At 53.2% G+C, this 27,651-nt stretch overlaps 1 protein-coding gene across 4 annotated transcripts in view; it reads left to right on the top strand.

Annotated features, from left to right (window-relative positions):
• The window catches only part of RGS3 (regulator of G protein signaling 3), a 73,873-nt gene that overhangs the window by 23,502 nt on the left and 22,720 nt on the right, over nucleotides 1-27,651 (top strand). For 3 of the 4 annotated variants that reach the window (XM_040531713.1, XM_040531714.1, XM_040531715.1), the window contains 4 exons: nucleotides 813-896; nucleotides 8,486-8,597; nucleotides 14,694-14,734; nucleotides 26,697-26,819. In XM_040531713.1, the coding sequence (XP_040387647.1) occupies nucleotides 813-896; nucleotides 8,486-8,597; nucleotides 14,694-14,734; nucleotides 26,697-26,819 (360 nt within the window). Of the gene's footprint in view, nucleotides 1-812; nucleotides 897-8,254; nucleotides 8,279-8,485; nucleotides 8,598-14,693; nucleotides 14,735-26,696; nucleotides 26,820-27,651 lie in introns of those variants that run through there. The other variant, XM_040531716.1, reaches the window with a different exon arrangement.

Here is a 27,651-nt window from a genome sequence, read left to right as displayed (position 1 = left end):
GGGTGGCCGCTGACATTAACACCAGCCACGGCTGCGCGCTCCATTTGGTGTTGGGTAGGAACACAGTTAGCACTCCTGGCTATTTACTCATCTGGCCAAAATTCGTCTTAGGTTGAGTCTGGGCCATTTCTGCCACTTCAGGAAGTGGTTTTTACGCTTTGCACGGTCTCGTCCTGCACGGCCCCTGTGCAGGGTTCCCTCGCCCCCGCCTGCTGGCCGTGCTGCTCCGGAGGATCCTCCGAGGACTGCGCTGGGCTGCCCGGGCTGGGCAGCAGCCGGGACAGCTCAACCTCTCCTGCTCTGCTCTGGTGTGAAACCGAGACAAGCTGGAGGCGCTGACCTGCGAGCTGGATGTGGCATGGCAAGGCCAGCCTTCTTAAAGGCGCTTAAACTTACGTGAGAGGCATCCATAAAATCGTGTAGCAAACGTCTGAGGGAGGTGGGAACCTAACGTGCTGCTGCTGTGGTTGTGCTTCCTGCTGAAGAGCACCCATAACCCAGCCTGCGTGGTGCAGAGCTGTTAAAGTACAAAGCAGCGAGCAGCTGATTATTGTCTTTTTATAGATGAGCCTGACGTAGGTGTTAGGTGTAAGGTTTTCTTTTCTGTTGTGGTGCTGGACTGCAGGCTCTCTGTCCTTTTGAGGGCAGCGTGGGGCGGCTCTCCCTGAATGAGTTACAGCTTGAAGTGAAGACGAAGTGGGTTTGGTGGGTGGAAAGTTTTTCTGGCAAACCACACTTCCAGTGGAAGGTTTGACTGTTTCTTTCTTTTTCTTTCTTTTTTTTTTTTTTTTTCATTTTCCTTTCAAACGTAGCCCTTAGATCTTTGCAACCCAGCCCGGACTCTGCTTCTGTCAGAGGAGCTGCTTCTTCATGAGAGCAGAAGCAGGACTATACAGGTAAGACACTTTCCACTCTGTCTGAGCTTTCTAAACTCGCTTTTCTGTGTTCATGTAGTAGATTGAGAAGGGAAATGGTCTCCTGTGCAGTACTTCTATGACTATGATATTTGGCAAAACTTGTAGTCAGTTTACCATGGGATAAACTAAACGTTGATATGTCCTTTTTGGTAGAAGTCAGCTCTTTCTTGTGTGCAGGGCAAATTCATGCTAGTCTCAGACTCAGGAAGAGGGAGTTTAAGAATATTTTGTGCCGGTTTAGAGATCTAGCCATAGAACACATCACAGGGCTTCTTAGAAATTTAGTTCATGAAGCAGGTCTCGTGTCCTTTCCAAAATCCTCTCCTTTGTGTTATTTCAGCTTCTTTTCTGCAACATTATTAGAAAGCTATTAAAAATCTGGGGAAACAACTAAGTTTTGGTTGCATGCTGAACCCATGTATTTGACAGCTCTCAACATCCAAACTGGCAGAATTTTGAAATGTTGAGTACATTTTCTGTTGGCCTTGCTCGCTTCTAGCTGTAAAATCTGCAAACTGTGCAACGTGGGACAGAGAAGGTGTCTCAGTGAACAGTGCAGCTGGGACAACCCACTCGTGCACTGCTCACTAGTGCTGAAGGAAACTACAGTTTCTTTTGGGACCTTTTCAGGATACACTGTACAGAATATTTTGAATTTAGTTGGACTGAACTATGTGTCATCTTCACAGAACCACAGAGGAACTTTTACTTATCTTAGTTTCTGTGTAACACTTTTGGGTGGCAGAATCCCAGAAATGATTTGTACAAAACCATTCAAGATTGCATTGAGTGACTTCTCTCACTGTTCCTCTGGTTTTCAACATGTAATTCATCTCTTATTTTGACTTGATTCTTTTTTTATTTTTTTTTCCTGCCAAGCTCTGTGAAAAATTGTATCACCCATTAGGGAACTTGTCACTCATTTGTAAATAAAACTCTTCCCCTGTCTGTCCTGCTGTTCTTTGCTGTTCAGGGTCTTCTGGGCACCTGCCTGAATGAAGAGTCAGATAAACGCAAGGCTGTGCAACACAGCTGTGCTGCGATGGCTTGGAAATGTGGTGGCTAGCTTGAAGTCGGGATGCTTCTCCTGGATGGTTTGGAGTTACTTGCCTTCAGGTCAGACTCAGAGGCCTGAAAAAGCAGCCAAATGTAAAATAATTATGAGTAACTCACATCATTTTTTAGCTGGGGTGAAGCACGTGTGCATGAGGATGTCCATATTTAGATGATGGAGAGTCTCAGGACAAGCATGTTTGAAGGAGGTGTGCTGCTTGGTCACCAAATGGCCACCTTAGCCATTTTGGTGACCTATCTGCGGACAGGATTAGGAGGAGGTTGTCTCAGGGAAATGACTCTGTTTGCTTATGATGCCCTAAGGATGAGCGTGAGGCTGGAAGAGGATTTCCCAATTGGAGCTGCTGCCAGGAAAGGGCAGGATGCTGTACACTGGCCAGGAACGTGAGACAGCCTTTGAGAATGATGGTGCCTTGAGGCTGTAGTATCTGTGAACGCCTGGCAGAGGGGCAAGGCAAGAAGCTGTGACTAAGCGCAGAATAAAAAAATAGAAGCCCTGAATGGGAACAAGCATGTGGCAGCATCTGCTTTGGCAGGCAGGAGTCTTTCCCTCAGCATGAACTGGGGTGTGATGCTGAGCCTGGTACTGTCAGGAGCCAGCAGCTGTAGGTAGGACCCCGGGATATCAGCCACATCCCTGGGAATGTCTGCAGTACGTCACTTACAGCGTCGCAGCAGGGCTTTGCAGAGCTTCAAGGAATCGGTGTGTACTTTTCTGGAAGGCCAGAGACCTCCCTTCTCTGGTGGAGCAAGGCAAGGGTGTCTGCTTTAGTCCTGACAGGCTGTGAGAGAAACTTCTGAGGCCAGCAGGACCTAAAGTAGCCTGGCCGCAACAGAGATTCCCTGGTTCAGAAGGGCTCCGACTTCTCTCTTCACTTGAGCTCACTCCCATTCCAGGCTTCTCTGCTGCCTCAACAGAGGCCGTCTTGTTTCTGACGGGTCCTTTCTACCTTGCTCCTTGTATCTTCCCATTTTTCCATTGCTTCTCCCCTTGCAGCCTCTCTCAAACTGGACCACTGCTCCTGTGGTTTGCAGGACTTCTTGTTATTCTGCTTTGCTTGAGTGGCTTGAGGGAAGAGAGCCCAGGTGAAGGGGCTGGAAATGGAGATTACGTCTCATTTTTATTCTTTAAACCAGAATCTTTTCCCCTTGGCAGTTTCCATGCCTGGCAATGCATCCTTGTCACTGAGCAAGCTCTCTCCCATCTCCTAAAGGAGTCAACCTATCTCTCTGGAGGCTTGCCAGAATCTGTCCTTTCCCTGACCTTACCTCTGGGGCAATCCTTATTCAGGCCTTAATCACATCCTGTCTAGACTTTGTTGCAATTCCCGCTTTTACAGTCTTCTGAAATCCCTCCAGCCTGCGGAGTGCCAGAGGAACCTGCGTGATGCAGGCGACTGTGCTCAAGGTGTCAAATGTGAGTTTTGTCCTTCTTGGTGCCTTTCTAACATACCTGGAGGCAATTTCCCGATGCCCTGTGGTACTTTCACACCACAGACCACACTCAACCCCTTCTCAGCTCTCTGCCATCCTGGCAGGGTCTGCAGGTCAGGACGGTCCTCCCTTGAACCCTGAAAGCCCCAGCTCTGCCAGGAGTCTGGTGAACAGAGACCAGCACACCCAGGCTTTAGGCCCTTCTCTGCAGGGCAATGGCCTTTTGTTGTTTTTCCTAGGTGTTGAATGCAAATTCTTGGCCCTCCTGGCCATTGATGGAGTTGCCAGTTCCTTGTTTCATTGGGTGGCTGGGTTTGGCCAACACAATGGATTGACTAAAACCCTACTCCCTGGCACAGATGTTTCAAGATCCTATTTTCAGTCTTTTTTTAGACAGCTTCATTTGGCTGACAATATCAGAAGCTTGTGTTCACCTCCTCCCTCCACCACATTAGTCCTACACACTCCATTCCTTCTTCTCCACTGCCTCTTTATGTCCTCATCTTCATCATTTCTGAATTGGGTGACGCCATTTCCCCATCTGCTCAGCCACTGCTTATACTTGTGTTTGAGCATAGGCGCACAACCCGTTGAAGCCTTCAGTGCTTGCTCTCCCCAAAAGCTCACAGTAGAAAAGGGTTTGATTCCAGTAAGCCAAGGTGAGGCTCAAGATTGACGGGTGAAATCATCGCCATGGATCTGCTTTGAGGAAGTGTGGTGTTGTGTCTTCATCAAAGTCTAGCTGAGCATATAAACTCCTTGCTGAGTATATAGCCCCCTTGCCGATAATCTTGACAGAAAAAATGTGTGAGGTTGTAAAAGGGTAAATGCATTGTGGGCTGAAAGGCTTGGGATGTCTTGGTAGGAGAACATCTATTTAGTACGGGCCCATTCGGAAGTCAAAATCCAGGATCATGGTTAGAGGGCTAGGGCTGTAGCATGGCAAGCAGCGACTCAAAGGCTTTAGCATATACTGAACCTGATAAAGTTTCCCTGACCTGGGGAGTTCCTGCCCATCTCCAAAGCACCGTGCCCAGTGTGTGTGCACCTACCCTGCCCACAAACTTAGACCACTTCTGTACTTAGACTGGGGCTCAGCTGACTGATGTCGATGTACTAAGCTGTGGAAACTTGATTATTTTTGTTTGTGTGCTCCCGTTCCTGTGGTCTCTGTGAAAACCAAGTGAATTACTGGCTGTGCAGAGCTGTAGCCCAGAAAGCTGTGACTTTGAAGCATGTGATTGGGGAGCAGCAAATAGAAGTGAGTGGGTGTTAGCAGCCTGTATGCGGGGAGCAGCGTTATTCGTGGTCTGGTGAGTCCACCAGTCATGTCTGCTTCCTAGAGTATATGAGATTTGCATGGGTCCCCCAGACAGCCCTGAGGATAACTCCAGATTTGAAAAATTTGAGGAAGATTAAGAAAGCTTCATTCATTTAGGCCATCCCAGTGACTGGGGACACGTGAGCCTTGCAGATACAACCCTCATGCTGTTCTAACTGGACTTTGAGGTTGCACCCATTTCTTTTGGAGAAGAATCCAGTACTAGTAAAGGGATACAAAATATATGTGGATCAGTCCTAGGGAAAGATGTGTGATCGAGATACCTGGGCTTGCTCTAGCCAACTGCAGACAGCAATCTCTGGCCAGTGATGCAGGCGATCACCACTGTGTGATCAGCATCTGAGAGCTCTGTCATGGAAGATCTCTTCTTCGCTTTGCCTCTGCTTCACTTCGCTTCCTCAGCTCCCTCTGCTTTGCTGGGCATGGCTGTGAAACTGCTGCTGGAGAGGGGGAGCTGTGTCAGCAGGCAGGGTTGGCACTGACCCGTCCTGCCGGGGCCGTGCTGATGCACCGCTGCAGCTACCGGCTGCAGACCCCTCCCTGCCCTACCCCAAACAGCAGCGGCCGTGCGTAGGTATGCAGAAGAGGACAGGCTTAGGAGGAAAGTTCTTAAGCCTGACTGCGAAGGTGCTTTGGCTGCAAGGCTTAATTCCTGAGCACCTTTTTGTTACGTTTTTTTACCGTGTTTTGCTTGACGAGGCACGGCCATCGCTTCCCCCTTCCTGCAGCAGGGCTCCGCGGCGCTGGTCCCCTGTTCCCCTCCTGGGGAAGCACATAACCCAGCACTTCCCACCTCCCCTCCTGGCTTTCATTTTCTCATGTTTTCTTTTATGAAACTCTTTAAATGTACCTCTTCCTTCTGTAACAATGTTTTGCTAGTTAAGTTCTGTAGTTAGTCAAATCTATCCGCAGAAGGGTCTTTGCTGCTTGCTGTGGAGCAAGCACACACTGATGCACAGTTTCTGAGACATCAGTGTCAGCCTCTCCAAACGTTTTTTCCTGTAAAATCTACTCACTCCCACTGAAATGTCGGTGTGATGACTGCCATGTGGCCATGCTCCACTCTAGTAATAACACAGGTGTGCCTGTCTCCGCCTTCAGAGGAGTCCTTTCATCATCCCATTCGTTTTCTTTTTCATTTTAGAGTGTGAAGTTAGTTCTGGAAAACAGACAAAGATACTCAAACTCTCTGAGGAGCAGCTCTGGTGGATTCTGTGCCATGCCTGGATGAGTGCAGGCGCTGTGTTTTATTTTTTGTTTGCTCTTTGGGTTTTGTGAGCACTGTGGTGCATCGTGGCAGGTACCAGACCTGTCTGCAAGGGGCTGTTAGGGGCACGCTGCACCTCGGCGGCAGTGTGGGGGCAGCCCTGGGTGCATCCCTGGCCGGCTGGCTCCAGCCCTCGCCTCTTCTCCCACCTCCTGGCTGCTGCCCAAGGGTCGCCAGGGCTCCAGGCTCCGTGCTCAGCCCTGCAGTGGGGTCTCGCTCCTACCTCCACCAGCGGGGCCAGCTGGAGCCCTGCCTTGCAGCACTGGGGTGCTGTCGGTGGGCTTCAGCTGCGTGCCTGCGAGGGGCACCCTCGCATTGTGCCCCCCCCCCAACTTCTGTAAACCTCCCTGCTGTGCGGAGCTGCTTTGATATCAAATGTCTTCCTGGAAGCAGCATCTAATAGAGATGCTCTTACTTAACCAGCACCAACCGTGCTTTTATCTCCTCTGCGTCCTGAATTCAATCAGTCCCATCTTCCCGTAAAAGCACAATGGTACCCGCGAAGACTTCGCATGTGTTTATGTTGCCATGATTCCCCATTTAAATCCGTTTGGTTTCAAAGTAGTATTTTTTCCCTGCTAGTTCTTCTGTCCCCTTTTCTTTCCCTTTAAAATTCCTTGTGAGTTAGGTGTGCGTATTCTTTCCTCCATTTCTACTCTTATCGCTTGCTGGTCGTGGTTTTACTTCCTTGGCTTTGCTGAGCTCCTCTTCTCAGCATGCCTGAACATCTCATTGAGACCGAGGGTCCTGGGGTGGCACTGAGGCATGTCGCAGAAAGGGTACTGCGTGGAGCAAGAGAGGCATGGGAGAAAGTTTATAGTGTGGTTTGTACTTTGTTGTTCCTTGTATTAGTAACAATAATGTCAGAAGTAATGAAGAGGGGAAATGTGGGCACTAGGCCAACGCTGTGTTGAGAGCAAGGGGAAGGGATTTTCCAAATAATACAGAGAGAAACAGACACTCCCTGGTTTAATTGTCCATTAAAGCTATGCTGGTAGCTTTCTGCTTATTAAGAATCCCACAAAAACGAATTTGCACAGCAAGGAGAAATCGTGTGGGAAGGGCCTGATTTTGGTTGCAAAGTCAGATGCGCTGTCCTGACACGCGACTCAGCGCCGTGTGATAAATTGCTGCCCAGCTCGTCCCCCTCCTGACATGTGCCCGTCAGCCGCCGGGCACGGAGACAAACTGTACCGGGAATGCGTCCCCATAAACAGTGACTCAGACCCTGTCCTGGGCAAAGTCACCTTTCAGAGGGTGACTTGGTGGTGGCAGTGGTGCCAGCCCCCGGGATGCTGGGTTGTTTTCTGCTTTTGCAAATGAGTTGCTAAAAGGCCACAAAACCCTCCTTGCTGCTGCTCGGTGTTGCAAAGTGCTCTCCTTTTGTGCTGGGAGGCATTTGGGAGCATCCTGAGGAGTGGCTAAAAGCAGCTCTGTGCTCATGTGCTGTGTCCTGAGACCAGAGCAGAGCATGGTTCGGCGTTATGCAGAGGGTCCAGCATCAGTGTGCCCCCTGGCATGTTGCAGCCCCTTCCTGGCATCTTCTAAGCTTTGTCGCATGCCCCCACCTTCTGCCGAAGAGCTGGACAGGCTCAAACCTCAGCTCCTGGCACAGCGATTGCACCAGGCCACTCACCCCAACCAGGTTTCTGGGTCAAGGATCTCCAGTACGGCGGAGGAGCTGATTCTTCCATTTAAAAAAACACAATAATCTGTACTGATTGAACGAGCAACCTCAGGCAAGAGCCAGAAGCAGAACAAAATCTGCCTTTTGAGTTGTGAGCACATACTACTGCTCTGGAGTAGCTCCCAGGACACTTGAGTGGCTGCTCAAGCACAGAGCTGGGCAGACGTGCAGTTCAGTGTTTGCTTTCTACCTGTCAGTGGTGTTTAAAAGGTATCAAGTTTGCTCCCTGCAACCGTTCTTGTGGGTTCTGCTTTTGTTAAAAAAAAAATAAATATTTTATTTTTTTTTTCCCTCAAAGGGAACAAAAGAGGGCATGCAAAGAGTGAAAACAGGGAGAGGCTCCTCCGTGAGTGTGTTCAGGGAGACCACGTTTGCTTTTAGGCTGCAAATTCTGCGGCGTGCTGGGATTAGTTGGTAACTCATTCTCTCCTCCTGCTCCCCTGATTTATAACTTATGTAAATGGGAAGTGACACGAGAGAGCAGAGAGGGTGTGTTTGTGCGGCGCTGCACTGTCGGGCAGGTTTATCCCTTCTGTCACAGGACTCCACAAGCCTCGGTAGGTGGCTGCCAAGCTGGGGGAGCCTTGTCTGAGGCTTGCTTGCAGCACCCCGAGGGGTGTAGCAGCAACCAGACCCGTAAGGCGGGGGTGTCTGGGCTGCCTCTCATGGCTGGTGCATCTCCTCGGGTTGGAGGACCTTTCCAAGACACTGAGTGCCAAGAGATGAGTTCCTGATACCTTCTTTACTGCTCTTGTGCCATCCAGGTGACTCTCTTCGTGTACTCAGACCTGCTGCTCTTCACCAAGGAGGATGAGCCCGGGCGCTGCAACGTGCTGAGGAACCCTCTCTACCTGCAGAGCGTGAAGCTTCAGGAGGGTGAGTGTCTGTGGCAGCAGCTGGAGGTGTTTGGGTCATTTTCTGGGCTGCTAGCTGTAAAGCCACCTGGCCAGCAACAGGATAGCACCCCCCTGTCCCATTGCTTCCAGTACGCAGCAGTGCTGGCCAGCTCATGCTGCCAGATCGTCCTTTGTTGGGGTGCAGGTACAGCAGCACCCTTCCCAGCCCTGCATTAACCCAGTCCCCGGGAGCTCCATGCCCTGGGGACACTTGGGTGGCACAGCTTCGGAGCCCTGCCTGAGCAATTTGGGACTGGCGCTCCCTGGGGTCTTGCTCTGCTGGGCTGCTCACCTCACCGCTGTTACCCTGCCTACAGCGGGGGCTTGCTGAGAAAAGAAACAAAGTTTTGAGGTTTTCCCCCACGGTGCCTCGAGAGAGCTCAGAAGTTGTCTCCAGGAGAGGCTGGCTGAGCCCTACTGACCTTTGCTTCGCTACTTCTCCCTTCGGCCGCCCACGGTTTCCCTCTGCTAGCATCGCTCCCCCCGCACGCCCCGTCAGGGAGGAAAGAGCAAACCCTGGCTTTGGTGGGAGGCTGTGGGCTGTGCCCTTGCTCACTTCACCTTGGTTGGGCTTTCACATCCTGTTGAGGGTTCACGGAGGGCTTTTAGGGCAGGGGCTTGTCTTGAAATGAGTTATCTTGAGATGAAATTTTGAGGCTGTGTGGCTATGGTGGCCATAGCTACTCGGGGTCAAAAGAGGAACGAGCAAATTGCTCTACCACATCCTATTTCCTACAGTGGAGCCACTTCTTGGCCACAGGCCCAGTCCCACCTTGTTCCTTCTTTGGTGTGGTCACTCTTTGGCCACGGGCTTGTCTTGTGCATGGCCGCCCGCCTCCGGCCGCGCAGGGCTCTGGCAGCCCCAGGCAGCGGGTGTTGCCGGACGGGGCTCGTGGAAAACTGGGGGAACAGCTTTCCTGTGATGAGGGTGGTCAAATGCCCAGAGAGGCTGTGGGACCTCCATCCTTGGAGGTGTTCAGGACTCGAATGGACACAGCACTGAGCACCCTGACCTGGGTGCTTTGGGCAGGGGCGCGGAACGGAGATGGCCAGAGGCTGCTTCCAGCCCAGACTTACTCTGTAGTTGTGTGAGCTGACATCTCTGTGTGGTTCCGTGGCTCTGAACAAGAGGGATTAATCCAGAGCGTGGCTGCTCCTCCAAAAGAAATAATTTTCAGGATGATTTTTTTTACTTCCTGTGATTTTCTCCAGCCACACAGGGAGCTCTGGCGTTGAGCTGCAGCTCTCCACCTGTCCCGCGATGTGTGAGCCTTGGTGCTGGGGATCTGCAATGGCACTGCGGGCTGCCCATCTCTTATTTCCCATTTCCAACAACTTTTCTGCTCCCAGATTCATTCACTAACCTGTTTAGTGGGGGCAGAAACGGTGAGGAGGAAGAGGGACACGGAGGGCACAAACTGGTTAGAAAAGCTATTGAGCTTCTCTGGGATTTGTTGAGTTTGTTCTTAGCAGCGTTTGTTTCTAAGAAAAGGACAAAAGAAATTGTTCCTTGCTGAAGCACTTGTCGGTCAGCATCTGCTTCATTGCACGTGCGGTTCCTGGCTGCTCTCAAAGGCTGCTGAACAGCCCTGCTCTTGTTCTCCTCCTTGAAGAAATCACCTTCGTGCTGCTTGTCGCGGCGGCGCAGCGGCGGCTCCGTGCACCGAGGTCTGTTTGCAGCTCGGCACAGGAATGTGGCTCCTAACCTCAGGCACAGCAGTTGGATTTCGTGAGCAGTTTTCTGCCACTTATTTCCTTGTTGCCGTAATAACTTGGCTAGATCACATCTGGTGGAGCCTCTCCGAAGGGGATGTTTGTCTGCGCCACGCTGGACCGCTCCCCGTACGCCCGGAATCCAGCGCAGTCGGTTTTCAGGCAGCTCGCCCTCCTGGTTTGGGTAGGGCTGCTTCAAAGGTGGGTGGAACAAGCGAAAAGATGCCTGTCCCTTTTGGCAGAGATTTTCTGTTGGTCTCCTAAATAACTGAATGGCACATTAATAGGAACAGGCGTATTGCTGAGTATAACAATTGAGACATCTCCGGTACACTGAAGACCATTGTGATGTTTCCTGTTTCTGCCGCTTGCTGCACTGTGCGAAAGCAAATCAGTATAATCTGCTTTACAATGCTCTGTCTTCCTGCTTTAGAAGCCGAACATGGCTGATGAGCACCACGCCGGCCAATGTTTCCAGTGCGACAGGGCTGGCTTCCTCACTAGATACTGTGGGAATTTCCATGCTACCACTGCTGCCTTGCTGGGATCCTGCCCCCCCGGGGGTGTGTGCTTGGCTTGGGGACAGAAGAGCGATCCCATTTAGCAACCCGAGTGAGGACCCCCACCCGTGAGCCCCATCCCTAGGCCTGATCCCGTTGCTGTCCCCAACATCCCAATGCACTCTGTCTTGCAGCCAACAGCTTCATGATATCCAGAGGCCCAGACTCTGAGTTTTGAGGTTTTTGGCATGCCCTATGGGCTCACACCCAACCACACCTCCCTGGGGACACGTGCCACAGAGGGTGACACACTTGTCCACTCTCAAGTGCTTGGTTTGGATGTGCACAGCAGGCTTTCTCTCTCGCCACACACCCAGGGCCCCCCAGCACCCTGTGAGCTCCTCTTAGGGCACTGGATGCAGCCCTGCCCTCGCTGGGCAGATACGATGGCTGGCGAGCAGGGTGCCCTTGTTGTGGCCATTGTCACTGTCCCCTGTGCCACGCAGAGGCTGTGGAAAGGAGCAGGACCATTTTCTTCTCCATTTTCTCCCATCTTCTTGGCCCAATACCTGGTGTGTACCACCCGAATACCACGAGCGGCGCGTGTTTTCCTTGGGTTGCACAGGGGAGGTGGGCAGAGGCAGGGTGGCGCTGGAGGCTGCTGCTGTGCCGGGAGCTGCGTAAATGCCTGCCCCACATCAGCACGGGCACACGGGGCTTAGCCGGGGATGGGGACGTGTCCCCGAAAACCTCGCACGCTCCTCTTGCCTGCGCTGAGCCTGTGCAGCAGCCCAGCCCTGGGGCAGGGATGGGTCGAGTTACCCTGAAAGACAAGCCAGTCCCTGTCACAACACGTCATGAAGAAACGGAAATATCTTAAAGTGAGTTGTTGTTTTTTTTTTTCCTCCTGCTTATTTCCTTTTAGCATTTCAGGGTATTTGGCTGAAGGTGTTCACACTGTTCGGCTGTCAAAAAAAGGCACAGACAGCGTCGGGTGGGGACGGAGCCCTGTGCGGGGCTGCGGCTGCCCCCTTGTCCTTCGTGGCCTTGGTGGGCTGCAGGGCAGGGGACGAGCAGCACGAGCTGGGCAGCTCCCGCCTGGCCCTGCGGAGACTGGAGAATCCCCAGGGAAAGAATCCCAGCAAACCTGGTTTGTGTTGAAATCTGCGCTCGGGTCTGTCCTTCCTGGCACTGCCGTTGCTCTCCTGCCTCCTGTCATGCCTGGCTGGGGATCGGCATCAGCTGGAGCCCAGCTGTGGGGCTGGGCAGCGTGAGGAGTCTGTTAGTTCCTAGTTTTTCCCAGCTGAAGGCAATTCTTCACGGAAGAATGGGATTGTGGCAGCTCCTGAGTCTAGGCTGGCTCCCTGCTCTGCGTGTCCGATAGGTGCTGTGCTGCCTGGCCACGTGGATTATGAGGCAGTGAGCCTCAGGGATGGGGACAGGACCTGCTGGCTGTGGAGGTCACTAGCACCGAGTTACACAGAAGGGAATTCAGAACGGAACTTAATTCTGATGGTTTCGGGCTTTGTTGGATTCACTTCTTACTGTGGAAAGCCAGAAGGAATAAATAGGGGCTCAAAGAGCGGGGTCTTACCCCAGGCTGTTGCACTCCAGCATCACCTTTCCCTGCCAAGGGTGCACATCTCTGGGGGTGGCCTCTTCCTTGGGTCAGACAGGGTTAAAGCTCCTGAGGACAAGTGGCTGGGCCATTGCTTCTCCTGCAAGCTGCTTTCCAAGATGGGCTGGAGAGCTCAGGAGCTGCTCTCTGCTTGCTGCCTGGATGGTTCCCCTTTGGGCCTCCCCCCTCTGTGGTGAATTTGGTCATGGCTGATGCTGTGCAGAGCCCAGCTGGGAAGATGGGACTTCTGGTGCTGTTGACCACCATGGGAAGCAGAAGCAGCAGAAAGGGTTGATGTGTGCCAGCAGGAGGCTCGGATCCTGTGTCCAAACCCTCCCTCCGTGGGGAAAAACTCTGGCTGAGGGGCTCCAATCGAAGGCCGTGGCTTAGCAAGGAAAACGCTCCCTGATGGTCCTGCTGGGCTTTGTGGAAGAGGGTGCTGGGAGAGCTTGGGCAGAGCCGTGGAGAGCAGTGGATGGGTTTTGCATAATACAGAGGTGGGCAGGTGCTCCGTCACCACTGCCCTCCTGGAGGTGAGGATGCAGCGGGGCAGCGCTGGAGCCTCTTGGCCAGGCTGGAGCAGGGGGAGACCCCCACAGAAACACCCAGGCGCTCCTCATACAGGAGGCACCGGTAGCGTTGGGGCTGGGCTCCAGCAGCGTGTTATGGCACAGTGTCCCTTTAGTGACTTTCCAGCCTGTTTGCTGCAATGTGCTCTAAAAGCAAAGCTGGCAGCGGAGGCAAGCCTGCCGTCCCGCAAAAGGCAGCTGGAAGAGACATCCAGCAAACGGCTCCAGGCTGTTGCGCTTGTTCACGGGCTTCTTGTTGCCTGCAGAGGGACTCAAGTGACATCTGAGCCCTTCAGTGGGTCGCAGCCCTTATCTTTACCTCTGGGCTGCTGCCTGTGCAGGCAGGAGAATCGCTGCCCTCTGGGAGCGGGGCGTTTCCACCGCTGTGCGGAGCCTGTTCCCGTCGTGAGCACAGCACGGGCTGTTGAAACGAAGCAGAGCCTGCGCTGATGCTGCTTTGTAAAGGATCTGCAGCCGTGTCCAGACTGCGGAGCTGATCTCATGGCAGAGATAACGTTGTTAAAAGGGTTATGAAAGCTGCTGCCCAGCAGTGCCGCACGCTAGCGAGGACAAAGCCTTGGCAGGGCATGCTGGTGGGAAGCGCGGTGACACAGCGGCTCTGGGAGGTGGGTGTCCTGCTTCAGAGCCGAGGGGACCCAGTCGCGCGGTGGCTTCATGTCCTCCTCCTGTGAGGCTGATGCGTGCCTGGAGCTGGCTTCCCCTGGGCTGGGCAGACTTGTGTCCCACCAGTGGGGATCAAAGACCAGGGAAACCCTCAGCAAAGCCTTTGTGCTGGGGACAGGGAAGGCTGGGCCTGCAGGAGCCAGCCTGGTGGAGCAGCCAGAGCATGACACATTCGTCCCCAGGGACAGCTGGCGGCGAGGCGGGGAGGAGACCGGGCTGCTCTGTGATTTAGCACGACACGGGTTGCAGCATTGGCCATTGCATCGCCTCCAGCACCTTCTCCCTTCCCAAAGCTGCGGAAGGGGAGGTCCCTTGGACATGTCTCCTGAGTGGCACCGTGCTGGCAGGACCTTGGGGAGCTGCCCTCAGCCTGGTGGAGCAGGGTGGGCTCTTGCCACTGCCCCATCTCAGTCGCTTCCCTGTGCTCTGGGGTTTGGCTCCAACTCCTTGGAGAAGCACCGACCCCAGCTCCTGGCTCTGATGGAGGCTGGGACAGGCAGCACTAGGCAGAGCTGCCCTTTCTGAAGGCTCTTGCGGGGGGGGAAGCTGTGAATGAGCAAGGACATAAGAAGTGGAGCTGCTCTGGTGAGTCCTCCTGGGAGCAAAGCATTTGTGGAAATGTGGAGAGACCCGACCCTGGTGCCCAGGACAGGCACCCAAAATGAATCGAGCTGCACGTGCCATGGCAGACCAGGCAGGAGAGTGAACACGTGGCCTCTGAATGAATCAACCCTTTTCCCAAAAGGACAAGCCCAAAGGAGAATCTGTGATAGCGCAGTGAGTTGATGCAAAAAACCATGCAGGCGCAGCCTGCCCGGTGCATGGCCCCGCAGATGCAGCATACATCACTCCCAGATCACAGCCTGGTACTGTAGGATGACAACAATAAATATTCATTAAACGCTGTCTCTTAGCCAATTCCTCTGTCAGTGTCTCTGCTTGCAGAAATGCAGTTGTAGCTTAATTTTGATCCTGTTTTCTCTTCTTTACAGGTTTGGAAGATCGGAAATTCTGCATCCTTTACCTTGCAGAGGTGAGTGTTGCTGGTTTCCAAATTAACTTTCCAGTGGGAGCTGAACATGTACTAACAACTCTGCTTCTGTCTGCTGGGGCAAGAAGCACAGGACGGGTTGTATTTAACTTCCTTTTTAATTTGTTTGCCAGAGGTCTGGAAAGGAAACATAATGGCTGTAGCCAGAATATATTAGTAAGAAGCTGCTAAAAGGAATCTGAGAGCCGGGAGAGGCTGGGCAGCACCGAGACAGGCTTTCTTTCCCCCCCTGTGCACTGCAGGTGGACCTTCCTCACTGCATCTCACCTTTGATTTCTCCTGGGGTTCTTTCACCCGGGGATTCCTTGTCAGCTGTTTTCACTTTATTTTTCAGGGATCTTGCTTTTCTTGTTTTCAAGCGCCCAGGTTTGAAGCCCTCTAATAAAATAAGGAAGCTCAGTGTAAGACAGACACAATCATAGCTCTAAAAATGTGCGTGGCTGGTGCACGGCTAAATGCTCTAAACAGATTTGAAATCGCTCAGATGTTGGCACGGTTACTTTTGTGTCATGAAGCAGCCAAGGAGACTGCAAAATTGGTTCACAGTGACTGGTCCTGCCTAATCACTAAATGCTGCAGCTGTTATTTTTTTTTCCTTTCAACTGACTTAAGCGTGTTCCTGGTTTCAAGGCCTTGTGTTTTCAGCGTGGAAGTTTGGGTCTGGGAAAGATCCCCAGGGTGCTGAGGAGAAGGGCAAACATTGCTCAGCAGCACCACGAAATAATAAGCTATTGTGAAAGTTGGATGAAAATGTCCAGGATGGAAGTTGTTCACCTTGAGCGGCTGGGACTTGGGCCAAAGCCTGACTTGCTGCACAACCGTGGGCTGACGAGCTCTCTCTCAGGTCCCCCTCTTGTTCCTTCCCCGTCTTTATTTCTTCTTGGGGCTGTTGGGCAGGACCTGCCTCCTCAGGGCCTTGCTCGGCGCGGGTGATGTCTCTATGCACAGCTGCCCCCATGCTGTGACTCAAACGCTACGGCGGCTGCCTGCCGGTGCCGTCCCGGCTGGGCGATGGGGTGCTCCTGCCTTCTCTTGTGTGCTTGGAAAAATGCCTGCGGATCTTGGAGTTTAATTCAGAGCTCCAGGCTCCTAAGCAGGAGTAACTGAACGAGAGATGGCTGCGTTTCAGGTGGCCCTGTGAGGCTCATCTTTGAGATGTAGCAAGGGCTTAGCTTTCACCTTCTGCTGGGCTTGGTGGTCCTGGCTCTCAGGGCTCTGCTGAGCCCATTGCACTTGGAGCATTGCAGTTGCATAGAAAATGTGAAGCATTCGCCTTCCTCCAGACATGCTCCCCTGTAGATCTGATCAGATGCTCCTGTACATCCGGACAGGCCACGCTTATGGGTCTCTGCAAAACCCTTCTTGTTCCTCCTGTCTGCCCATGGTATTTCAGAGCAGGCAGCCTTGTGCCTGTAGCCAGCAGTGGGTGCTTGCACCCTGCACTGTGCCAGTCCCGGCTTTTGGGTGTCTTCAGGGCAGCCCCTAGCTTGAAGGTGGCATCCTGCTGAGCAGGAGATGCCCTGTGCTACCCAAAGGCCTCCTCCTGGACCCCTGGGGTTGCTTTGGGTCCCAGTGGTCTCACCAAGGTGGGGAGATTGGGTTTGATATGCCCCGGCCTGCGGGGTACGTGGGGGGATCCCCCAGCCCCATGGCCTTGGTTGGGTCTTTCCTGCAATGACAGGAGAAAAAGGCTTTTCTTGTGGCTCAGTGAACCGTCCTCAGTGGAAGGGGACCTCAGGTGGATGGAGATGGGCTCTTGCTAAGTGACGGGATGCTGTCCTGGGCACCAGCCTGGGGGTGTTCAAGCATCTTCCTGCAGGAGAGCTAGGAAGAATGTCACAATCAGGTCACCCCTCTTTTTTCCCCCACTTTCGCTTCCCAGCAGTGAAGCTTTAGTTGCAGGGACCTGGGGTTGTCATCGGGAGGCTTTAAGACTTGGTAGCCCCTGGGAGGGAGGGAACGGTCCTTTTTAAAGGCATTCCTGTGGGCTGGCTGTGCATGGAGGCATTGCATGGGCTTGGACGCTTTGCTGGGCTGGTGGGGGCATTGGTTTGTGCTGTTGAGGGTATTTCTGTGGAGGGGTGTGTTTGAGACATGGCCTGCTGTTAAATAAAAGCAGTGACCAGGACCCACCGTAGCACTCCTGTGTTGCAGTGGCACAAGGGGGCTGTGCTGGGGGTCTCCAGGCCAGGCCAGCCCCATTGCCTGACGGATGTGGGGTCTGCTGGGTGCCAGGCTCCTGTGTGTGACCTCCTGTTGTGCTGGTGCAAAGCTCAGCATCCTTGTCTGGGCAATGAGATGGTTTCCATCTGCAAGGATGGCTGCCTGCAGAGAGTGGCTGGCTCTGCACTCGGGGCAGTGGGAGGCTCACAAGGATGTCCCCGGTGTGGTGGTGGCCCTGGCACACTCCCGGCACCCTCAGGGTCCCAGCACTGTGGTGCAGCAGTGCTCTGAGCCTGCGTCCTGCTGGCAGATGCTTCTGTCCTGCTGCCCAACCCTGCGACAACCCCTGGCAGCTAGAAAGCTCTGAGGAAGGGTGCAGAAGGAAAGAACACTCGTGTGGATGTGGCTCTTCTGTCCCGTGTCACCCATGAGGGGTATTTCTCCCTCCTGACCTGCTCCCGGCCTGCCCTTTGCAGCCAGTGCCCCATCCCTGGGCTGGTCAGCAGGGCCTTGTCCTGCTGGGAGTTGTCCGTGGGCTCCGCTCTGCGGGGCCCTGGCTGGGGCATTAGGGTTGGTCCCAGCTCCTCCGTCACCGAGACCTGGTCAGACAGGTCCCTGCACTGCCGTGACAGGGCCTGAGGGTGGGTGGAAGCACTTGTACTGCTGCTTCTTACCCACAAATCACCCGCAACGAGCTGTAATGTACTTAGTGCCGCTGTGAGTTGAAAGGGAGCCCACGGGGCCGGGCCGACTTAACATTTGCCACAGGAATATTGCTTTGCTGAGGCATTGAGCAGCCTGCGCGCCTCCTGCTCCTTTCTCACCCAGAGGGGTGATGATGTGGGTGATGTTTTGCCCCAAAAGGTGGCATTTGCGCGTTTGGATCCAGTGTGATCAGAAATGAAAGTATGTTTCAAAATGTCTAGGGGTTGCCTAATTAACTTTCAACAAGAAAGAAAACTCCAACCTTCAGGGAAACTGGTGTGTCATGGAAAAGCTGCTGTTAGTCATTCTGCCTAACCACGTATAAATAAGACACTCACAGAGCTTAAATCCTGTGCATTATAGGCATTTGCAGGCAGATGGTAAACTGTGATCTTTACAGCCCGGTGTAGGTTACAGCAGGAGCGGTGTTTATTTTACAGGCTCTTCAGGGTGTGAATTGTGATGTTTGGAGGTCCTTGTGCAAACGGCCCCGATCCCGGTGGAGCATATGGCCTCCTGGGTGGGAAATGCTGAATGTAGGTTGGTGCTGGAAAGGGTGCAGGACCAGAGGAGGGTCCTGCACTGAGCTGTCCGCTCTTGGCTCCTTGTGGTGATTGTGGGGTAGCTGTGGTGGTCCCAGCAAGGCAGGATTTGGGTAGTGAGGACAATACCTTTTGGTCAGGTAGATCTGGAAGTTTGTGTAACTTCTCTAATTGTCAGCTGTTATATGAATGTGCTACCAACACATACAAACCCAGTTCCGTGTCAGTATTTTAAATCCAAATGAAACGGTATAAAGTCAGTTGTGCAGCCCCTGCTGACAAAAGCTTTGGGCTGAGTCAGTGTGGGCCCCATTTCTCCACCCCACAGGACTCTGCGTGTGGGTGACTGGCCCCATTGACCCCTTCCTGCAGGGCACAAACAGCCCCTGTGATGACACGTGTAAAACCTGTCAGAGAAAGCACCTACTGTGTGGTGGGAATGGATCGCCTCCCGGGGAGCTGGTCCGGAGACGTGGGCGTGGTCCAGGACCATATTCACACCCTTTCCCGCTCCGGAAATATCCCACTGATAGGAAACCGCAGATCAGTGTTTTATTGCATTGTTAGAAATTTTTGATTCAAACCCAACATGTTCAGACCAAACTGACTTAAAATCAAATAGCTCGTTAAGTTTTTCATTGTAGTAGCGCTAGCAAAATCGATCTTTTTCTCTGGAAGTTTTCATCTACAGACACTGGTGTTTCTCTGGGGAAATTGCTCTGACAGAAAATCTTTCCAGTAGCAGCTCCTTGGCCTGCTGCACTGAGCACGCTTACAGACCCGAGCAAATTAATGCTGTGGATCTGTGCTTGATCTCGTTCTGCGTCAGAGATCTGCATCGTCCTCACGGGAGATCCTCTAGGCAAGCCTCAGAGAACCGACACCGTCCCCCCAGTCCTGGGTCTCTGCGGCCACATCCCTGCTCCTGTGTGGTCCCGTGGGCGCTGCTCCTGTTCGCATCCCCCGGCGGGGATGGAGCTGTGTCCCAACTGCTGGCAAGGGCACCCCTTGAACAAATGCTCCTTAACCTGAGCCACTGCTGCAGTGAGGGCCGATACTGTGCCTTGTGCAATGTGCACACCTCCATGGCCTTCCTGGAGATATTCCAGCTTGCTCCATAGGATAATTAATTTTCCCCATGGTGTCCTCTGCTCCTCCCAGGAACAGGGCTTTGCTAAATTTAATTCACATTAGGCCCCAGTCTCCATGCAGGGAATCTGAACCTAGAAAAGCAGTTTACTTGTGGTACAGAGGCCTTAAAGGCTCAGGGACACACTGCAACGTGGTAGGTACTGGAGCAGATACCCTCAGAGGCACTTGGTTTGCCATGACGCAACACGGCCTGGAAACCTAGAAAGACAGGAAATTGCTGTGGTACCTAATAAATAGTTAAAAACCCTGGTCTCAAACCTCAACAGCATCATTTGTGAGCATTGCTCTCTCTGGGAGAGCTCGGGAAGCCTGGCTCTTACTTTATTGCATCCAGAATAGTTGTTGACATGGTAGAAAAGAGCAAATCATGCCTGATAACATGTGCGTATGACTCAAAATTTGGGGAAGTAGGAGGTGATAAAGAGGGTAGTTAAGTGACAGAGCAGTGGGGGTTAGTTGTTAAGGTGGGTCAAAGCTAATGCTGCTTTCACAAATCAGGAGGGTGAGAGGACTGTATACACAGGTCTGCAGGGGTAAGAAGTGACTGAGGAAGGTTTGTTGGGGAAAGAAAGGGTAATCAGCAGCCACAAGCTCCTGCAGTGTAAAGATGGAATCAGTAATGATAAAAGTTTGGGATTCAGTTCGGGATTTTCCCCATTCCTCTCTTCTCTGACCCAAAAGTAACGGCCAGAAGAATTGCATTTTGGGATGAATTTGTTTCCACTCCAAACAGGATGTTTTTGGCAGTCAAAGCCAAGGAACTCATTTCCCTTTTCCTTTTTCCTGGCATTTTAGAAGACCTGGTACCCTGGGTTGGGCTCTGCAGTGTGATTGCCCCTCCTGGTTCCTCTGCTCCCTGTCGAGGCTTGAGCAGCCTCCATGATGTCTTGGTCCCTCCTTCTGAAGTGCTCCATTTCTACTTTTGGTGTTTAATACAAGAAAACACCCACAAATGGCTCCAACTCAATGCCAAAAAGGCCAGCTTAAAGAGTTGAGCTCAGAAAACCTCAAGGCTGTGCCCTGCTCTGACCCTAAGGCAGCCGGAGGGCCCGGTGTGTGAGCCCCCAGCACAACTCCCTGCGGGAGGGCTTTAACTGCAGCTGCTGGACAAAAAATAGCAGTGATTTAGGAGTCCCTCAGCTAAACATGAAATCCTGAGCTTTGTGCTGTGATGGCCTCCTGATGCTGGAGCAACGCGGGGTGGAGGTAGCTGGGGTTCTGGTGCCTGGAAAAAGAAAGTCAGGCGTCTGCTGGCACCGGGTGCTGCGTGCAGGATGGGAGAAGGTGGGAGATTAGCGGTTATCTGTGGGGTGGATTATGTGCTCAGTTCAAGTTGTATCTCATTCCCTCAAATTTGTAATAGGGAAAGAGATGTTTGTCAGATTTGTGGGAAGTGTTATTTGTCAGATGAGCTCGTGGCTGGGGCTTGTTGTGCTGCAGTGAGGTGGAAGATCCCCTGGGATTTTGAAGTTCATCTCTCCCAGGGGCTGCAATGGAGCAAACACCTCAGCCAAGGCTAGAAATGTTGGAATCGGTCACACTTAAGGGCTTCAGTAACAAAAATCCAGGCACACTCCTTGCTGCCTGCTCCTGTCAGTTTTATTACATTAATTTGAATCACATTTAGAGAAGATGTGGTGTGCTCCTCTGCCTCCCCCCTCTGCTCCCAGTCCTGTTTGGCAAAAAGGATGATTCCCTCCCCTACCCACCGAGCTGGTCCTGCTCAGGAGATGTTGCCAGATGAAAAATCCCTTCCTGCTCTTTGACGTTTCCTTTGATTCCTGCATATCTTGCAAGTGGTGGCTCATTTCTGGGCTGCCGGAGCCACACACCAAGCGGGGCTGTGGCGTGCATCACCTTGAGTCACCTAGCTCACGTGAAAGCTGGATGCTCGATCTGCACAGGCTGAATCTCTGCCGTCTCACGCCTGCAGCAACAGCTTAACTCTTTCCTGAACGGAAACTTCCATTTTCCTCCACCCAAAGCATGGCAGGTCTCAGTCGCTGGATTTCTCTGTGCACAGTGCTGAGAAGTCCAAACTGCAGGCACGGGGATCTAACACCAGAGCAAGGCTGCCAACGTCTTGAAAAGTGCTTCTTAAGGGTGTCATGATGTGAACCCATGCACAGATTACCCCAAACACTGATGCATTCCTAAAATACAGCCCTGTGCTGCATCCCCAGGATGTGCCCCACATTTCAGTGCAACTGGAGTGCTTGCAGTTGTATTAGAGGGTCTCTCCTTCAAATAATGTTCATTTGCTTCAAGCCAGCACTCTCCTGGCATTTACTCTGGGCCAGAGCACGCAAAGCCGTGGCTCTGGAGCTGGTGGCCAGGCTGCTCCTCTGTGCAGACAGAGTCCTGGGTTCTGTCTCTTCTGCCAGTGCGTGTTCACCCAGGTTAGATGATATGAAGTGACACCAGTGGTGGAAGTTCTGGGTTGGCATAATCCATAGCCAGGTGTTACGACAGCTCCCAGTTCAGGGCAGAGCAGGGAGGGCTCACGTTCCTCTCGGAGAAACAGAGAAGCAGGGGAACTTTGCTTCCTTGGTTCTGTGAATCTTTCTGCTGTTCAACATGAACTTGAGTTTTGAGAAGACCACAAAATGTACTGTTTGGAGAAGTTCTTATTTTTTTTTATCCTGGTGCTAATTCTGTGGTCTAATTCCTAGAAGTTGGCAAAAAGAGCAGCTGATATGATGTGGTTAAAGTCTCGGAGAGATTTAAAAAAGGCTCAGGCACTAGCCTCCCTTCCTGCCTGAGAAGGAAGTGTGCTTGCAGAGCAGGAAGGTGCTGGACCTGATCTCTGTTTGCCCAAGCAGTGTTTGCATGGGGAGCTCAGTATTTAGCTAATCTTGGGGCTGGGGATTCCCGTGAAGGCTGTCACCTTCACCATGAACCATTTAAGGGCAGCCTGCTGCTCTGCAAAAACAAATTGAGCCCTGTCTTCGTTGGCTGTTCTGAAAATGGGTGAGAAAAAGGTTCTTTGTGTTATCTTATCCTCCTGGAGGCTTAGCATCTTCCAGGCTCTGCCCCTATGCGGTGTCCCTGTGGCATCGTTCCTCCCCACGTGCTCGGCAGCAGGATCGCTGTGCCAGAGACTGGCCTGGGGGGAGCTGGGGTCACAGGTGGCTCTGCACGGGTGGCTCTGCAGCGTGCAGTGGCAGTGCTGCCTTAATGCTGGCACCGCTCACTGTCCATGGGTGGCTGTAGGACAATGAAAACCCATTTCCAAGGCGCCAGCCCTTGGTGTTGCAAGCAAGGATGGGATGCTTCTGTTCTTTACCTTCAGTTGTAGAGCCTCCCTGGCTAAAAAATAAGCTGCACAGCCACAAGCTGCTCTTCTCTGCAGAGATGGCTGTGCTCCGTGAACGGCTGCTCCATGCACGTCTTCTGCTCAAGCACCCGTGAGCTCCTTTGGTTATCCTGGCTTTCAACAGGACCCGTGCTCTTATCACCAGCGTTTGATTTTTGGGCACCACCAGTGTGCCCAGCAGTCCAAAAACCACAGGAAGAGAATGGCCCCCATGGCCCCCCCAGCACAGGAGCAGACTGAACTTTCTCATCAGACCTAGCTCTGCGGGTCATGAAGTAACCAGCCAGCAGTTGCCCATGTTTTGTGCACAGGATATTCCCAGGGCTTGCTGTTTCGCCGGTGGAGGGTTTGCTCTGTGATTTGAAAGCTATTGTAGTCTGGAGCCCATTTCCGAGGTACTTCCCCTCTGGGATCTCTGCTGGCTTTGGCCATGGACCAAGGCTCAGAACGATCGAGGCCAGGGGCCGGGCAGAGCTGAGCTGGGCTGTGAGCTGTGGCCCCGCAGCACCTTGCCATGAACCTTGCAGGGGCTTTATGGAGCTGGGGAGGGGAGCCGAGCACATCCCCTGATCTGCTGGGGAAAACAGGGACCTGGCTGCCCTGGGATTGCATCTGCTGGTGTGAGGGGTGGTGGCAATGAATGGACTCAGCCCCTGGGCCGGGCCGGTTGCTGAGCTCAAGGTTTTGAAGGTGTTAGGCTGAGGCTGGCTCGTTATTATTGCAGCTTTGCTTTGCAGCGATGTGTAGAGCTGTGCGTGTGCACACGATGCTGTTGTGCTGGGTCCTGCACCGAGGGACGTGTCTGCAGCACAGGGGCTTGGCGTGTAGGGTCTGGGGGCCCCTCAAGCGACATGGTGCTGCTCTCCAGGAGGCCCTCGGCTGATCTGTGGGCTGTGGAGCCAGTGTCCGCCGGGGCACCTGGGAGCTCTGCCTGCCCTGACCCCAGTCCTGTCGTCTCCCCGCAGTGGGGCTGGGGCTCAGCCTGGGGACACCCGCAGCAGGGAGCTTTTCCCATGTAGCAAACGGGAATCGTCCTTTGGGCAATCCCTGGCCGAAAAAGGGCACATCCGGGGCTTGTGTTGGCCAGTCTGGGTCCTCCTCCACCTACACGTGTTTTACTTCTGCTCTCCCATGGGGCCTTGCCCTGGTGCAGGGTCTGGCGCTGCCCCAGAGCCGCCGGCTCACCAGAGGCTCCTGTGTGGCACCTGCAATAACATATTTTTTGAAACACTGGGGTGAGCGCAGTCAGAAAGCAACTGGCAGCCACTTCAGTCGCTCACTTTATCTGGTCACAAACGCCCCCTTCACGCCATCTGCATCCTCCTTTCCCAGCACTGTGAGATTAAACCCTGTTTTCTCTTTGTAAATATTGGCAGGCGAAGCGGCAGCCTCCCTGAATGAAAACAATAGCGGGGAGGCCGGTTCCCAGAGCGGCTCCCGAGCGCGGCGGCTCGTGCTGCAGCCCTGCTTCCCTGCTCCGGGCTGTGCTGAGCTGCTCAGTTTGGTCCCTAGTCTGGGGCTGGCCTCTGGGGACATGTGCCGGTAGGTAGAGCTCCGTCCCACGTAGCAGTCAGTCTGTTCTCTGTCTGGCTGGATCCCAAAGCACTTTGCAAGTCGGAGCCTGTGCTTTAGCAGCTGGGAGTGCTCAGCCCTGAGGTTTGGGCTGCGTCCTTCCCCAACACAGGTGCACGTTATCTGGGGGGAGCAGTTTGATGAGAGGTGGTGAAACATGGTTCTTCTCTTTGAAAATGTGTTGGAGAGGTTTAAGATCACTGTAAAGGTGCTGAGACCTCACTGCTGTAGAGTAGAAATGATAGCAAAATGTGTACAGATTGGGCAAATGCAATTTTGGCCATTCACATCCCACCTCAGCCCTGCCCACGGTGCCCCAGGGATCAATCAGCCTGCGCTCCCGGGTTGGATAAAACTGAAATACAGCTTGGAAAAAAAAAAAGGGGGAGCACTTGGCTTCCCCATCTGACTTCTTGGACCGGACTAAAGGGTGATCTCCTCTCCTGGCCTTAATACCACTGGGCTGGGGCCGAGCAGTCTCGCCGGCTTGCTGAGGCTGAGTGGGAGGCAGAGGGGCACTTTGCTCTCGGCGGCCGGTGGCGGCTGAGCATCGCTTTATGCCAAATTCAATCAGAGAGATGGGGACTGTAATCAAATCAGCGAGGGGCTGCACAGCGGGGGTAGGTGAGCTGTGCATCCATCATGAGCAAGGGGAGATGAGACGCCCTTGGAATCGCTTTAAACCTTGCGCCCAGGGAATTGCAAAAGCTTGGTAGGGAGCGGAGCGTACATTAGTTACAGCATCATTGTGGCGCTGGGCTCTTTGCAGCTGTGCTGATATTTTTTAGGCTCCATTGAGTCCTTGCCATTGTTTGCTTCTGCCCCAGGAGCAGGGTGGGTAAGTGCCAGCCTGGATTTCCAGCATGGCAGATGGGCACCCATCCCCTCCTCTGAAAGCAGAACCAATTAAGTGCCTTTTAAGGGACCAGTGGGTGTCACAGGGGTACGGCCTGGTGATCTGCCAGCACGGGACTGGGAGGAACCAAGACATCAGGTGTGGGAAAGAGCACTGTGCTGCGCCAGCGGGTGCACAGAGCATCAGAGCAGTTGGGATACGGGGCAAGGGGAGACACAGCACCTTGTGTCTCTGAATCACAAACCTCTGTTTGATTTTGATGGTTTATAAGCAAGTCTGAGTATGCATTTTCAATATTTAAGCCCATTTCTGCTCCAGGAGTAGATGTTGTGATGCACAGACATAAGAAAAATCAAATCTTGTCTCTCTGGAAGTCTCCTTGGCAGGGCAAAGAGCTGGACTAGAGATCTGTTTTTCTAGAGCTGACATAGGAGGCTGGTTTGTTTACCTCTTTAGCAGGAATTTTGAATTACACGTGAACGAGTTAGCATCCAATGCAAACAGAGTTTTAAATGGTATGACTAAATGGCATTTCCCCTTTTGGTTGTGTTGTCTCTGGAGTCACAAAGTGCAAGTTCCTTAGTTCTGTCTGACCTTTCTGGGAAAAACAGGCTAGCAGAGTCCTGCCCCTTTGCAAGGAAATCCTAGGGGGAAATGAAAGGCCTTTTTTATCCCCTTTTAGTGTGTGACTTTTTTCTTCCTTTGCGGTTCTGTCCCAAAGTTCCAGTCTTTTTCACAACTGACCACACAAGGAGGTAACCCAGCCGTGGGCATTTCTGGACCCTTTTTAAAGCGAGACCTGCAAAATCCTAATGGGCATCAGTTGCTACTAAAGCCCTTCTTTTTTTTTTTTTTTAGCACAAGAGATGAGCATTTTAAGCACTGGGAGACATTTGTAAGAGAATTTGGTCAGAAGCTTTCTTAAATGAGAGGGACCTGGCCCAAAGAAGACATGTCAAAGAGGAACAGGTCCATATCACAACAGGGCTGTGTAGGGAAGGGGCTGGGGCGGAGGGCAGGCTCTGAGGCTTGCGATGGGCTCAGCTGGGGTGGGTTCCTGTCCTTTCTCTCCATTCCTCCCTTGCTGCGCGTTGCTCATGGGCGGCGCATGACCAGAGCTGGAGCATCCTCCTCCAAACGACCCCGACGCGTGCCTTAATGAAGGAGCAAGGGAGAGCCTGGCCTGCCCCGGCACCCCTCCCAGCCCTGCCCAGCCCAAAGGCACTTGTTGTCATCAGTTTGCGCTACAGCCCCTCACTGATGTTTGCGTACAGCAAAGAGCAATTTCCATCATCTAATTTAGCTGAATAAGCAAGTTTGCACTGTGATGGCACAGGGTGCAGAATTGCTGGTGCTCTGCCCGCGCCGTACAGCTCTGCTCCCACTTATTATAGCAGAAATCTGCTGCTCTGCACCGCAGCAGCCCTTCTCCCTCTGTCTGGAGGAGATGCCACTGTGCGGCTGATTTCCCATCTGTTTTACTTTCTCATGCCCAGAGCGCCGGACGCTGGTGCGCGCTCTCCCGTTACACTCGCGTTCATCTGACAGTGTGTTGGAAGCGAGTAGTTTGCAAACAAAGCTGGGGCCTGCGACACACAGCTAATGACCTTCTCTCTGCCTGTGTTTCCTTTACGTCAGAAGTCGGAGTGCTTATTAAGTTTGGAGGCTTACTCCCAGGAGCAGAAGAAGAGGATCTGCTGGTGTCTGGCTGAGAACATCACCAAGCAGCAACATCCGGCATCAGCTCCTACAGAGAACAAGGTAAGCGGCCCGTGCGGACACAGCCCTGCTGCTCGAGATCCCTGCTCAGAGCATCACGGGGCTCTGCCTGCGGTGGGGGCTTTCCTCTGGTGATGCTCCTGCCAGGCGGCTCGCTCCGGGGGCTGGTTTTTGCCAGGTGAGGAGTGAGTCTGCATTCAGGCGCTGCTGCGTCTGCAGCTTCCCGCCCTGCTTGGGGAAGCAGTGGCTGCATCTGCATCCGCTGACCCGAGTCGAGGCAGACTTCAGCGAGCTGCCAGCTCCTGACGCCTCCTAGCATCTGTATTTGGACAGCTGAGACCGTGCAACCCAGTGTACAGCCTCTCTGGAACGCCTGGCTGTAGGGCAGGACTCAGTCCAGAGGGAGAGGTTGAGGCCATGATCTCTGGGTCCTGATTAAAAGGCTTGGGTCATGGGAGCAGTGGTGCGGAGACGTGTCCCTTCTGTGCACTCAGATGGACTCTGAGGCTTGGTCCGGCCCCCACTGACAGCCTCAAAGCACAGAAAGGCCCTTTGAGCGCTGGTTTTCCTACCTAGCACGGCTGCACCAGCACTTTCCCACACTGAAGAGATTCAGCCTGGCCTGGGAGCGTGGTCTCGGCAGTGCTGGCACGAGAAATGTGTGCGTGGAGTGGGTTTGAAGCACTGTCGGGCATGTGTGCCTGGTGTGGATGTGGTTAACACCTCTGTCCGCTTGCTTCGTGGCCGGGGGTGCCTCTAAGGGGAGGTGTGTGACAGTGGCAGTTTGTGCTGGGCTCCTCTGGTCCCCCAGGGGTTGGGTCCGAATGGCTGGTGGGTGACCCACAGCTGTGGGACTAGGGAAACACACTGTGCT

This window comes from Cygnus olor, chromosome 19 (genome assembly GCF_009769625.2).
Source record: "Cygnus olor isolate bCygOlo1 chromosome 19, bCygOlo1.pri.v2, whole genome shotgun sequence".
NCBI lineage: Eukaryota > Metazoa > Chordata > Aves > Anseriformes > Anatidae > Cygnus > Cygnus olor.
The sequence above is the reverse complement of the archived record's forward strand: the minus strand, read 5'-3'. Positions and strand labels throughout refer to the sequence as shown.